A 15,308-nucleotide genomic window follows, 5' to 3' on the forward strand; every position below is an offset into this window, starting at 1 on the left:
AAATCTAGCATTTTTTTCCAGCTGAGACAACATCTGCTTGGGTGAGGCTAAAGTACTAGATATAAAATTACTATAAGCTGCAAGAAAACCTTGCTCATCAAGGCCCCGGTACCTTTGTGCATGGAAAGCGGTTTCATCCTATCCCCTCTACTCCTGGGAGTCTATACATTATTCCTTCCCCAAATCCATTTTTTGAGTTCTGGGACTTGAAAACAGTCTGGGGACAAACTCCACTAGCTCTGATAAAATTTCCTCTCTACCCCAAGTGATATTACACACGTGTTATTTCTTTCTGCATTTACCTCCCCCCGTCTGCATTTTTTCTTGAGTAATTACTGGTTAGTCTTAAAATGAAGTCTTTCATTTTAGGTAGATGCATGGCACTGGAGAACAAGTATGCAACCTACTGATTCCCCAACACCCCAAAAATTCTTAAACCTGCATAAAGGATAACATCTCTTTCCTATTGGCTTTTAAATTTCTTGGTATTAGAGGGCCTGGCACAGGCAGAAAGAATACCCAGGTTCAGAACCTTGCCAGTTTAGTAACATCTAGCCTAGTCTGTTAAGGCAATTTGTTAGCACAACTGAAAGACTAGATGAGTTATTCATTAACAGGACCCCAGCTTGTTTCTACTGCTATCTGAACATGCTATCTGTTATATCTGCAATGATTATAATTAGAGGATGGGAAAAGAAAACACCACCATAAAATACAGAACTAGTATACACCATCTGAAAATTTATTTTCAGGAATTCTGTTCTTAAGCTACGGAATAAAATGCATGTCATATGCAGGAAAGAGGCTACAGTGAACATTTGAACACTAGACAACTAGACATAGATAGGACTATAGTTTGCTTTATGCAGTCGCTGACACAAGTTTGCTCATTCCACTGAAGTAGGATCTTTCCCTTTCACTCATTACTTCAAAGTGAAGGGGTCGCCTGCAGAAGTTGCATTCAGCAGAGGAGTGTGGCTTCAGCTCCAGGCCAACTTCCTTCCAAGTAGCTAACAGATTCTCTGCAAGAGAAGGAAACTCTGGTAATTGCAGAGACAAAGCAAACACTCTTGCTAATCTGTAGCATGAAGACACAAAACAACTAATACAAGGTTCATCCTTATTAGCTTTCTTTAACACAGTAGCCTTGAATTTTAAAACCCTAATGACCCCGTTATGTTTAAAGGTTTCATGGCCCTTTGCCTGTTACAGGTTTACTAGGAGAGACAATCTCAATTCTTGTATTACCTGCTAGACAATATTCCCTTTTGGAGGAAGCCTCCAAACCCTACGCAAATCTGAAATGGAGTCTCTAAAACGGTTGGATGGAGCCTTGTACGCCTCCTTCCAGCAACTCCTGGTGCCAAACGTATTGCTCAACCTTCCTTTGGATCACATCAGTGAGGTCAAGAGGGGGTTTTGTCATCTGGGCAGCCCAGGCTTGCGCCACAAAAAGGTCACTTCAGTTTGATTTCACCCCCAGAGGTGAACTCCATTGTCTCTTGAGACAGATGAATGCCAACAACTGTTTAGTAAGCTTGTGTGTGTTAGGACAGAAATAGCAGATTTACTGGCACTAACCCAGTACTTGAGGGACGCAGGTGGCGCTGTGGGTTAAACCACAGAGCCTAGGACTTGCCGATCAGAAGGTCGGCAGTTCGAATCCCCGTGATGGGGTGAGCTCCCGTTGCTCGGTCCTTGCTCCTGCCAACCTAGCAGTTCGAAAGCACATCAAAGTGCAAGTAGATAAATAGGTACCGCTCCAGTAGGAAGGTAAATGGCGTTTCCGTGCGCTGCTCTGGTTCACCAGAAGTGGCTTAGTCATGCTGGCCAATGACCCGGAAGCTGTACGCCGGCTCCCTCGGCCAATAAAGCGAGATGAGCGCCGCAACCCCAGAGTTGGCCACGACTGGACCTAATGGTCAGGGGTTCCTTTACCTTTACCCCAGCAATCTAACCTGATCACAAAAAAACTTTACTGGCCTCAAATTCAGTTTTATATATTGCACTGTGTAAGCTTATGTACATTTTAGGAAGTGGTACTTGCAGTCACCCATCCTGCTTCTCATGTTTATGATAGTTCAGCCTTAGGGACAAAGCACATTTTTTTCTGTAGGGGTAACCCTATTTGAGCATTAATTACTTAGGGGATTCCAGTTACATGCGGGGGTACAGCAGGGCCATGCTCCACATAAAAGGCTCCCCATGCATGATCAGGGTTTAAAGTCACATGGGGGAGTCTGAGTGTAGAGTGGGCTCCTAGCTTCAGCCTTCAACCTTAATGAGAATAAGGGGTGTTGTGGATACGGCAGCCCTACTCTCTGCCACACACGATTGGAATTGTGCAAGCAATAAGTGCCCAAATAGTTCTTTAACACTATAGTCAGAAAAGTGTTAGGAAATGTTGTTATGCTTTTATGTCTTTGTTCACTCACCAATAAAATAGTTCATCATTTGTGGTGTATGATGTGGGGTAGGGGCAATACGTAGCAGCTCTTCCCCACGTGGCACAGTGGGGTAGTTTATCGCTTGGACGTAGATGCTATGCTGGCTCATCATTTTGTCACAGATCTCAGTATTTTTAGCAGCATCTGAAACCTGAGGCAGAAAGATTATTTCTAGACACGTTTCCAAGACTGTAAAAATACATTATTTGCACCACCAAGGACCAACTAGGTGTTCCCATGACCAGACTCCAAAAGTTATAGTTACAAAGACCTGTACTTAGACACTGCCAGTTGCATGAACTATTAACCAGTAAGATACAAGCTAAAACTAGGAGGCAAGTGCTTTGGGGTGGGGTGGAAGCGGAAAAGGCAGGGAGAACGAAGCACATGTGTGTGGTCCAAGAAGGCCAGTGATATACTCCTGTGCCACTTCTCTTGCCAGGGAGACCTCAGGGTATCCCCATCCCGGGTTCCTTCAACAGACCATGTGGGCTTCATAACAATCTCTTCCCTAATCAATGTCAGATTGCTGTATTCTGTGGGTCCTGGGCAGGAAAGCAAAGAAATGCAGGTTGCCATCAATCTCCTACTCTCTCAATCTGTGTTTTATGCATAAATTTAAACTGAAACAGTGTGGGGGGGGGAATTGCTGAAGTCATAACCATTAAGATGCCTCTTGGGGAACTAGGGAAGATACCATATTCTACAGAGTTCAACAAGATAAAGAATGTAAATGCATACAGACTTAATTATGAAATTTATGTGGGACATCAAAGAACAATGGAGTTTTTATGTACTGGATTAAGTCTCTAAATATTTACCCTGATAGGAATGATGTGACTGGGACAGTGCACTACAGGGAAGCCAGTATCCATCAGCATCTGTCTCATGAGTTTAACATTGCGTTGATGTTGGCGGCGAAGGACTTGCCCCTCTGCACTTTTGAGGATTCTCACAGACTCGAGAGCGCCAGCTAAGAGCATGGGGGGCAGGGACGTTGTAAAAATAAAGCCAGCAGCATAGGAACGGACAGTGTCTATCAGAGAACTTGTACTGGCCACGTAACCCCCTACACAGCCAAAAGCTTTGCCTGCAGGAAAAACAAGCAAAAGGTTATTTTATCCTTGGCATACAGTTCTTTTGATACCTAACCACTAATTTTGGTAAAAAGCAGATGTTTAACAAGCAATGCAGTATTTTGATCCCTCTTCTACAGAAGAGAGCTGTTTTAAGTCTTCATACAACAGAGTAAGGTGGTATGTTCAATACAGAACTACCACCCCAGTTTTAAACAAGCTGCTTAAAGGTGTGCACACACAAACACATGTATACAGGGAAAGTACATAAAGAAAACCCCTGACCACATCTGAAAAGGCAGACATGAAGCCATCTTTGGGGAATCAGTAATTTTGACATCACATGGCGACGCTTAAAAACAACTGTCGAACAGGTTTCAGTGGCAGGAGCAGTTTTCTAACTGGCCCACCAGGAGGGCTTCTAGGACCAAAAAATTAGGAAAGATTAGCACAATATTCAGTCCTCTCTACTAGTTTTGCTACTTTGTGTTAACAGCGTCTTACTATCTACAGAGAAAGCATACCTTGTGTAAACCAATACCTCCAAAGGGAGGTACTCCTATATATCACTTGCACAATAAGAGCAAGCAGTCTGGGGTGGGTACAACTTTGCAGTTGTTATGTAACACCAACTGCCAGTTCATAGTTCCTTAAAATTTATGGAGGTAAAGTGCTTCCACTGGTACATTGTTTTTACTGCAGCTTTTGAAATTGCAATAAGCATAGCCTTAACTGGTAAAACTTGTTGCTACGACATAGATTTACTACTTCTGTTCCTACCAAATCTCCTTACACAACTCCCACGTCAGGTTTCAGGATTAAGAACGTTCTACTTTACAGAGTTAAGTTCAAGGTAAAGATAGGAGGACTCTGTAAAACAACTAACATTTTCACATACACTGATTTAATGCAGGAATGGAGGATCTACCACAAATACAAATTATCCTTGCAAATGGAATTACAAGGGTATGATCATTCTGTTTTATGACTCATTCTTAGTCACTCTTACTCAAAATTAGAATGAACAGCACCAATGTACACATACCCAGCGTTCCAGAGATGATATCCATTTTATTCATGACCCCATCTCTGTCTCCAATGCCTCCACCGTGAGTTCCATACAGCCCAACGGCATGTACTTCATCTACAAAGGTGATTGCCCCATGTTCATGAGCCACATCACAAAGCTCTTCCAATGGGCAGACTGCACCTAAAACAAGGTAACAGTAATATATCAAGTTCTTGCGTTTCAGAACCCATGTCTTCCCAGTTTTCAGGACCTGGAGCATAATACAGCAAGCATACCATCCATTGAGTGAACAGTTTCAAATGCAACAATTTTGGGAGTAGATGGATCTGATTTTTTCAACAGTTCTCGGAGATGGCCAACGTCATTATGGCGAAAAATGTGCTTTGGCACTCTGCTGTTTCGAATCCCCTGAATCATAGAAGCATGGTTTCCTGCATCCGAGTAAATTTCACAACCTGAGGAGGGAAAGAGAGAGAGAGAGAGAGGCGGCCAATCAAATACTACATTACAGCTTGATCATCAGTAACTGGATAGGATTAGGACAACTCACTAATCCAGCTAGAGAGAGATCAGATTATCCCAACCTGAATGTAAAGAAACCTAGAGCAATAAGATTCTTCTGGGGACCTGTCAAGCAATCTGCTGTATCTGGGGGAAAGGAGGCGGTGGGTTCAAACCTTGAACCCAGATATTACTCAGCTGGTCCTGCCTTTTGCAAGTCACCTTAATTTTCAAATTCTGTTCTTGGAATTTTCCTGGCAGCTATTGCTCAAATCCAGGAGAACCCCATTCTATGATTCTGGAAGGGAAGCAACATCACTGAACAAGGTAGTCTTTTAAGCAGGAAATCCAGTGAGTGAGCAGGGCAGGAATGATCCAGTGTTGCCTTGGTACTGCTGTGGCCACACATTATGTAGGAAGTGTCATTAGATACCCAGAACATAGGAAAAATATGTAAAAAAACAAATAACCAAGTGGTACCTTCAAATTCAGCTCCCGTACAGCCGCATCTTATACCCATTTAACTAGCGCAGTTTCAACAAGCTGGCTGGAACTGTGCAAGTTAAATCCAAGCCTGGTGGAGAGGTTAAAAGTTATGTTTTTGCTGGGTCTCCTTGGGGTTACCCAGTGCGTAAAGAGCTTTTAAGATCCCTGTCTTGCCTGCGGGGGGAAATGCGTGCTCAGCGCACCAGCTTTGATCTTGTGGGGCCATCCAAGTTGCTGCAAGATCTCCCTTAAGCATCCCTAGCCTCCCAGAACCAATGTGCCAAGCGGGATGTGCCCAGCAAGCTCTTTTTGCACTGGGTCCACTTGGGGCTACCTGACATAAAAAGAACTTCTAAGTTTTCTGCTTTTACTTGGGAGGCAAAGCCTGCCCAGCGCACAGGCTATGGGAGCATGAGGGATTCTCTCTCCTCCTCACCTGCTAGCCGCCGGGGCAGCTCCAAGGGTTTCAGTATAAGCAATTTTCATGTATACACAGAATCCTTGGAGCAAAACCCTACATGCTATGTGCTCGCACTGTACTTGCATTTTGTCTTCACACATCTAGTTTAGTTTTTTTCAGTTCAAAGCTTTTGATACAATTTCCATGAGGTGGCAAAAACTATTAACATACACTTAACCTGGCTGGATTGATAAAACTAGCCACATTCAATTCCAAGCTAGTTTAAGTGTTTGTATTGAATTAATCTGGGGCAATCTTGGTGCAATTTGGTGTTTTACAGTATTTGAAATGAATGTACCATGGAATATATTTTTTTTTAGCAATTCCTTCAAGGTACAGTAGAACAGCATATTCATGTTAGATTTACCTGGCAACATTTTGGCTAGTGTGAAGAGTGTTGAATCATTTGCTACAAAGCAAGAAGAGAACAACAGAGCAGCATCTTTTCCATGGAGATCAGCCAATTCTTTCTCAAGATCAACATGGAATTTACTGGTTCCTGATATATTCCTGGTGCCTCCTGCTCCCGCACCATGCTGTTTCAGTGTTTCCCTGTGAGGAAGGTTCCAACAGGGTCATTAAACACAACTTGAAGCAATCTCACATTCGCAAATAAGTTGCATTCCCATTCATGTAGGGGATAGTTGGCCTGAGTGATAAAGCCAAGCACAAACTAGGATAATTTTGGGGGGAATTTCATAGGTTACCAGCTTGAGATTTCTTAAAAAACATTCTTCATTATAAGCAAACTACTTGTGGTAATTAGAGGAGAAGCATTCTGTATTAAGAAATACAGTGGAACTCCATTTAATCTTTTAAAACCAGTTTGGTGTCATGTGGAAATATGATACAGGTGGGTGGCTCATTACAAAGAAAAGACAGTGACAAAAGGTCCCCTAATAACCAAAGAGGACCTATAACTTAATAATTTGCTTGTAACCAACAATGGTGTTGGGTAGGCTTCTAAAAGGCACAATGTAATTAGCCAACATTTTACTGTCAATTAAAAAACTTACATAACAGCTCCACAAACTCTAGGATGACGACTCATCCCAAGATAATCATTGCTGCACCAGACAGACACCTCTTTCTTGCTGCTATGGGATTCTGAATAGTCATCTGCCATGGGAAAAACCTGGGCTCGTCGGTTCACAGTTTTGAACACACGGTATGTATGATCTTTTCTTTTCTCATCAATTTTTTTCTCAAAGAACTGATCATACTGGAAAGTAGAAACAGCTAGAAGAGGAAAGCATTAGTGCATGTAAGCAGCTAGAACAACCAACAAAGTTTATACAAGCTTTTGATTTTCATCAAGTTTAAACAAGACTGTGCCTCACATTTCGGTAAGTTCTCCTGAAGCAGATGAGACACCCTTTCTGGTCTCTGTTTCAACATCATATCTTGGAATTTCTTCAGCAAGCCATCATTTGGCTTTTCCCCATCCATCTTAGTGTTCACCACAAGAGTACTTTCTGGTGTTTTGGCAAATTCTACATAGCAAGGTGGCATAAGAAAATTAAAGTAGTGATTGGACAGCTCAAATTAAATTTCATGTATAAACAATGCAGTCATTTTTTAAAAATGTTATTGTAACTGAATAAAGTAGTATATTTAATGATTATAAGTACTTTTATTCTTCAGAATAGGTCCTGGCAGTGCTGGGGATTCACATAGGAGATAACTGTTTCTCAGCCCTCTACCATTCATTTAATGATAGGTATCTTCCCAGTTTTATGTGTGTTAGTTATTTTCAAACTCAGGACTATCCCACATTTCCCCCAAAAAATCCAACCAATAAAACACAGCTGCATGAATCTACTCTAGTTAACTAGACGACGAAAGTTTATAGTTATACATGAACAACTGCTTAGCACTACGCTGGTGTCCACTTGCTTTCTTCCTTGTATTGTGGCCGATTCAAAGTCCAAGTCACTGAGAATCAATTAGTGTTTCCCTAAAAGTAGCCATGCTTTCAGAGCAGAGGGAAGTGGAAGTCTGTTATTTTACAGTGCATTTATAGCAGCATGTGAATTAACTGTCCCAAAGTGTTTCCCTCTATTTCATAACTGTACTTACAGGAAACACCACCATTAGAAAGAAAGATCTTTGGCTCAGACAGGTTTCAGAACTATGATCATTATTATTACACCAACAACTAATTGTAAATAAAGCAGATAGAAAAACCCAAGCCAATGGATGTGTGATGTGGATTCTGCAAGAGCTACACAATTTAAAGAGCTTGAGAAACTTCAACTAAACTTTGTTCAGTTTTGTCTCCTCTCTTTATTCTATGATTCTATGATTCTTTAAAATCTAGCTAGCACGATTAGAAACAAATTTTATTAAACCTCCAAAGAGGTGATACCTTTTCTTACTGCTTGCATTTCTTCCACATCCTCCTGGAGTTCGAGGCTAGCTTTGCGGAAAACATTGCTGTTCCCTTCGTTCATCTGAGCTGCCAAGAATGGGCATTTAGTCACAGTGGCTTGGCTAGCACTCTGGCTAGCGGCAGGTGGGTGGCTCAATGGAAGTTGGGGTCTGCTTGTGTTTCGTTGGACCACATCTGGTGAATTTTTGGCCTCTTGAATAAAAAAATAAAGTGTTTAGTATGCAACAAAGGTATCTGAGGTACTCATTTTGATAGGGGTGCTAGTTGTATGTGTCTTAAAATACCGTATTTTCCGTCCCATAGGACGCACCTAGTATTTTGGGGGGGAAATAAAGGGAACAAAATTTTTCCTTTATTTCCCCCCCCCCAAAAACCAGGTCAGGGAAACCGAACCAGGTCGAGGAACAGCGGGATGGCTGCGCTGCGCCTCCCTGCTGTCCCCCGAGCTTGTGGGGCTGGCCGATGTCTGCCCGGCGCGAGGGATGCTCTGCTTCAGGGCACCCTGCGCGCCGGGCGGTAGGCTGCTATCCGCAGCGAGGGGAGCCCTGCGGGGAACTCCTGCAGGGCTCCCTACGCTGCGGATGTCTGCCTGGCGCGAGGGGCGCTCTGCTTCAGGGTGCTCTTCGTGCCGGGCGGCAGGCTGCTATTCGCAGTGAGGGGAGCCCTGCAGGGAACTCCTGCAGGGCTCCCCACACTGCGGATGTCTGCCCGGCGCAAGGGGCGCTCTGCTTTCAGCGTGCCCGGCGCTCTGGGAAGCAGGCTGCGGATGTCTTCCTGAAGCCTGGAGAGCGAGAGGGTTTGGTGCGCACCGACCCCTCTCGATCACCAAGCTTCAGCAAAAGCCTGCATTCGCCCCATAGGACGCATCAAGAATTCCCCTTCATTTTTGGAGGGGAAAAAGTGCGTCCTATAGGGCGAAAAATACGGTATATTTTATGTGTAATACATTAAATATTATCAGTTAAGAACAAAAGGCTTCCCTGGAACACCTCCGGATATGTAAGGATTGAAAACATTTTCATTCACAAGCGCTGTTTAACTAACCAAACTAAAAAATACTCAGAGAGCGGAAACACTGCACTCTGCCCCCTGCCCAGCAATGTATCAAACTATACTCAGAAAACATTTCAAACGTTTTAAATCTGCTAACCATTTTGTGTGTTAATCAGTCCATAATAGTGGGTTTCTTTGTGGTTTTCCCAATAACTGTGTGAATAAGGTGGAGGGGAACATTAAAAAAATGGACCAGTATTGTGCAAAGAAGAAATGGATGAATCGTTACATCAGTCCCATTATTAGTTTTGACATACAGTATATCTGAACTCACAACAGTTTTCTTTCATTAATGAGAAGTCTGCTTTTGTAGAATCATTTTAAAAATCAGGGCTATGCCTCACAATAACACAGTGTGTAACATATAGTTTTAACTGACAAGTGTTCAAGAGAACCAGCAGCACACTCTTATGTACATTTACTCAAAAGGAAATCCAACTGAATCCATGGAATTTACTTTTAAGTTACAGTATATAGGATAAAAGCCTTAGACTGAAGTCCTATGCACACTTTGAAGGGTTGTAAATCTCATTTAATTAAGTGGGATTTTCTTCTAATGAAAAACATAGATTTGTACAGTTAGTATTTCCTAAGTTCTTGCTTCCTGAAGTTTCTCCTGCCAGGCTCTTGCCTTTAGTTAGTACTTCCTGATGCAGTGATGAAAACATATTTCAACAGCGTGTAGAAAGCCTGTGATTAAAGATACTTTTCGCAACAAAAGCAAAGTTCAAAGAAAGGCAAAACTGTGGTGCCAGGTCAGTTGCCATTTAAGATGGCCCTAAATCAGGAATGAGGAACCTGAGGCTCAGGGGCAAATGCAGCCTCGCAAGCCTATCTGGCCCCTGAATCTCTTTGCAAACCACACCCCGTGACCAGCCACACTAGCCATTCTCCTCACGGGTCCCACTTCATATACTACTGCATGGCTGGAATGTGAACTCTGATAATGCCTTTTGCTTGCCTAGACTGTGTGTGTGTGTGTGTGTGTGTGTGTGTGTGTGTGTGTGGAAACTAGGGTACTGTTCAAAGGTAACATTTCCATTTGTTGCTTTGCCCAGTTCTGTCTCTGCCCCCCCCCCCCCACTGCTGGCATGTGGGCCCTCGAAGGTTGCCCTGCAAAAACTTCATCAGTGTCATCCACCGTATGCAATAATTTTTATACTGTTCTTCACCCTTGTTCTTAGATTGTACAGAGAGCGAGTTACAATATACTTTGGCCTCTGTAACTGGGAAAAGGACGTTCAAAGTTCAGTCAGCCTACCACTTTCTCAAAAGTGAACTTGGCTAACATCATATTGCCTTGAAATAATAAACCATTTACAAACATACTGCCAATAAAAAGTTAATTTTAAAATGTAATGCATCACTTCTATTATAATCACTATAGGCAAGATCCCATATCAAGAAGAGTTGGCACTGTTGTGCAAGCTATTTGCTACTCAAGCAGAAGTAGTATAACAGTACAAAACAGGATATCACAGGTTAATTCCGTTTGACATTTCTATTGCCCTAAGCTGGTCACTCACTGGATTTGGCCATTGCACTACATTAAGAATGTCTCCCCACCTTCCCCAACTGTATGGCTGTTGCACTCACAGGCTGCCATTACTAGAGCTCACCCTAAGTTTCAGAGTACTGTAGAATAAATTAAATTGCTAAACAGGTACAAACAAGCAGGCAATTCTAGGAGGTTTAACTATCAGTATTTTGCAAAAACTCTTGTGGATGAATAAGATCAGGCCAATGGTATTGCAATTCCATTGGGTTTCAGAAGTATGCTCACTGCTGTATTTCAATTTAGTAAGGACAACATTTCAAGAAAGTTTCGAGTTATGCAGTATTAAATAGCAAAATCGCAAAGTTGAGCCTTACTCTCACTAGTAGAAGTGGTTTCTTCAGTTTGCTGACAGTGAGCAGATGAAGTACTCAGGGCACGTGAAGCAGGCTTAGTCACAACTTCCATCATTTTAGGGCAGTTTTGGGCATAGAAAAGAAGGGATTTGCCAGCCTTTTGCAGGAAAGCCTGGGATACCCTTGACAGGAACGGGCAGCGGCGAACAACAGCTTCCATTTTTCAAGAGTTTTCAAAAGTCTTGCTGAAAATAACAAAACAATGTAGTTTAACCTCATACAAAGATGCAAGAGAGAGTCTGTATACAAGCCTCTTCAAGAACTACTGGGGTCACTTCGCATATGACAAACATATAGATGACCAGCATACATAGGTTACTGACTTTTGGATGTGTTTGCAGCTTTTAGATGCACACAAGATTGTTAACCTGTTACGATCTACACACACAGTTGCAGGTTCAGTCCTACGAAGGACAGTCCTCCAATTCAAGATGTTTACAATGCCTGAAGCAAGCTTTAAGCAAAAGCAAACAACAGAAAACAAAAACATAGCACCACCAAAGATTAAATAGCTGCACATGCATTGATCTACAGGCCAAAATACCCGAACCACTGGCACAGTAATTCAGCAGTGGATAATTTCACATATGACCCCTTGACTGACAAAAGGAAGAAAGAAAAACTGGGAGGATAGGCAGTCCAAGGAATCTTGACTCACCAGTTCCAGAAGGGTAGCCTACAAATCTGTTGCAACATTGCGTGCAAAGAGTCTTGCAGCATGTTAAAACTTACAAAGACTTATTGCGGCATAGCACATTGTGGACTACAGCCAGCCTTGAGTGCTTGCCCAAAATGACAGATAACGCTAGATGCCAGTATCTGGACAGGCAATATTTCATGGGTTCAGTGAAGCGAGCTTTAGCCCACCTAAGATTATGCCACAATAAACTCGCTAACCTGCAAGACCTCGCCCCACCCCGCCAACACTTCTGTTTGCAAGGCGTTTAAAAAGCAGGTAAATTTATTGGTGTGAGTGAGGGACGTTTGTGGAGAGGACGCGGAACTTGTCGGAAACCAACACCCAAGTGACACCTAAGACAACTGACACGGGCAGATCTAGGGAGGCTCCATCCCCGAGGGCTGAATGAGATCGCCCCAATCTGGCCACTTCCTCCTCTTCTCGGATTCTTTTGCGGGGGACCGAAGTGAAGACTCCTCTATGGCCGATCGCAAGCCTGCCAGTGAAGGAGGGCCGTGTCTCCCTTTGGCGCACGGGGGAAACGAAGCGAGGGGCACAGAGAGATCGGGGCGTGGAGGAGGAGGAAGACCACCCCCGCTTTCCCTCTCCCCTCCTGGGGACGAAGATCTCCCTCCCGGCCCCTTTCGCCCACGGGCAGCATCCGTGCTTTAGTAGGTGAAGAAGCCCCTCCGCGTCTCGCCCAGACTCGGCGGCCAAGGGCACCCCGAGCGGCCACCCGCTTCCCCCGCCCCGGACAGCTCCGTCCATCCGAGGCCGGACAAGGTCAGGAGCGAAGAAGTGCCGGCTGGGCCGCCGCCGCCGCCGCCGCCGCCGCCTCGGACACGAGCAAGCGAGGGCTAAGCGCCGCTTTCGAAGGAAACCGGGCCTCCTTCCCTCACGCGCCCCCCGCCGCCATCCTATCCGCCTCCCTCCCCCCCCCCGCCCGGTCCCTTACCCGTCAATTAGCGTCCCTCCAACCCTCGCCTTCCAGCTCTTTCCGCTCAGTGTCAACCCAGCTCCGGCCGCCGCCGCCGCCGCCTATATAGTCGAAAGCAAAGGGGCACCACCGCGCACGCGCACCCGAAGACGCCTCTCCCGCGGCAACCCGCCCCCCTCCCGCCGCCGCCACAAGAGCCCGGCCGCCGCGCATGCGCCGGGATTGGCAACTCGCCCTCTGCCGCTTAAATCCTCGTCGCGCTCGTCTGTTCCTTTCCCGGGTTTATTCGCGGGGAGGGAGAGAGTCGAGACGGTTCCTTGTCTCCCGGCTGCGGCTTCGGAGAAGTGCCTTGTTTTAATTGCATAGAATCACAGAACTCGAAAGGACCATCTCTCCCACCCGCCTTCAGTTTCTACTTTATGACCCAGTTATATGTGGAAAGTGTTTTTCCTTAAGAGAGATAAAAGCAACCCCGAAGGACACACACAAACGTTGTCCAACTCCACCTGTGATTGCTGCCCTAGTATTTATCCATACTTACCTTTTACCCCACTCTTTCTCTTTACAGGCACTTTAACCTCTTTCCCTGCAAAAACCTGCTCTTTAGCACTCAATCAGATCAAATGTCAGTTGGGTTTTCCACAGATTGCTGTTTGCTCCAATTCAGCTTTAAAGAACAGATTTTCACAAGGAAAGCTTTGGAAGGGGGTAAAGGATCCTTGGACGCAGAGTTTTAAAGCAGGGGAAAGAACAGAGGAAAGGTAAGTGTAGAAAGCCCTTTCTGTGCCTATTAGGAACAGGCCAGGGACTCCTGTTTGGCATGGTGGCTGCTTGAGTCAAGTTTGGCTCAGCATGTAGAGCGATGTTGGGAAGCTCCCACCTTCTCTAGTCTGAAAGTCCTGTTCTCTAATATCAGGGCCAAAGTTGTGGGAATTGTGTGCTACGGGCACATCCACACTTGCATTTGACCTGTATTTTGATCATACTGTGTACCGATTAATTCCCCCAGGAATCAATCCAATCTTGCCCACTGAATTGGATATTATCAGATGCGTGGAAAACCCAAGGACATATTTTGCTTAACTGAGCTTCAGTTCAGTGGAGAAGGAAAGGCACTCTGCATCAATTTATAGGGAACATTCTCCTTAATTGTGGCTTTGCCCATTCCAGAGTTGGTCTGATGCTGCAAATGGGAGCAGTCCTTGAAGGCTGCTGAAATCTTCATTGTTATACTGCAAAAGCTTGTTTATTGAGAGGGATGAGCTGTGAAGAGCATCTTGCTCCAGTGCTTAAGCATATGTATTGGCTCCTTTACTGTCTGATAACAATTCAGAGTGCTTGTATTGTTGAATAAATCCCTTAATGGCTTGGGCTCTGTATATCTCAGAGGCCTGCCTTTTCTAATTTCTTCAGGCATGGCCTTTAAATGTCAGCCAAGTGCGTCTGTACACCAGGTTCAAACATCAAGGGCACATCTTAGAGAGGAGCTGTGTGTGTCAGTTGGAGAACTCTTCTCTAGACAAACATGAAAGGACAAAGCCTAAATATCTTTTCTGCTTGTGCTGAAGGGGGAGATCCATTTAATTTATTTAATTGGAAAACATGTTGTGTTTCCCTCAAAATGTTGTTACCTCATGCCCTTGGGGAAGCAGGGAGTGAAACAGAAATGAAAAGTGAGCAAACTCTGATTGAAGATACTTGTGCTGCTTCTTGCTGCAAAGTATTGCAAAAGCAGAAGCCCAAGAAGAGGTTTAAAACAGCAGCAGCAACAAATAAACTGGTTGTCTCTGGATCAGTGGAACAGGCAATCTTAAGGGTCAAATGCACAGCATCCTCAAGCCAGGAGAGAAACTAATTTCATTACAGTGTTCTATATATGGGAACATCTGCACTCAGTGCTTTATATTATTTGAGTGGTCAGGTCCCTGCTCCAAGCTCTCTTCTGTTCAAACTAGTAGACAGTATGAGTATGGCTAAGATGAAGCCTGCTTCCCTCCAGTAAGAGAAAGTAGGCAGGGAAGTACCGTAACTGGAAAGGATGTGGGACTTATTTCCTGGTCTTTGCGTGTGAAATTTCCCTGTGATCTCAGCACTGTGAGTCAGCAGATCCAAGTTACAAAACTTAACCAAAACACATCTGAGCAATGAAATTGTGATGGTTCAGGGGACCCAGGAAGCATGGGGGAGTCCTCGTTTCCATATTCCTTGACTGTAATTCCACACAAGCCTTTTTCAACCTCAGTGATGTAAACAAGCACATTACACATGCTTGTATTGTTTTTGTTTTTATGCTTCAGCTTTTCGTGTTTAATTCTCTGGCTTGTTATACTGTGGTA

General features: G+C 44.2%; 1 protein-coding gene across 1 annotated transcript; it reads right to left on the reverse strand.

The window, feature by feature from the left end:
- Positions 1-721: 721 nt before the first annotated feature.
- Positions 722-13,152, reverse strand: ALAS1 (5'-aminolevulinate synthase 1). Its single transcript, XM_081847345.1, has 11 exons — positions 12,991-13,152; positions 11,318-11,541; positions 8,369-8,584; positions 7,341-7,493; positions 7,017-7,239; positions 6,368-6,552; positions 4,829-5,008; positions 4,569-4,733; positions 3,269-3,537; positions 2,436-2,598; positions 722-1,022 (listed from the first exon to the last, which is right to left on the reverse strand). Exons 2-11 carry the CDS (start codon positions 11,514-11,516, stop codon positions 862-864), a joined length of 1,914 nt encoding a protein of 637 aa, XP_081703471.1. The 5' UTR covers positions 11,517-11,541; positions 12,991-13,152; the 3' UTR covers positions 722-861.
- Between the last annotated feature and the right edge of the window lie 2,156 nt (positions 13,153-15,308).

The sequence above is a fragment of the Podarcis erhardii genome (genome assembly GCF_964252035.2).
Source record: "Podarcis erhardii genome assembly, chromosome: 2".
NCBI classification, from domain to species: Eukaryota; Metazoa; Chordata; class Lepidosauria; order Squamata; family Lacertidae; genus Podarcis; species Podarcis erhardii.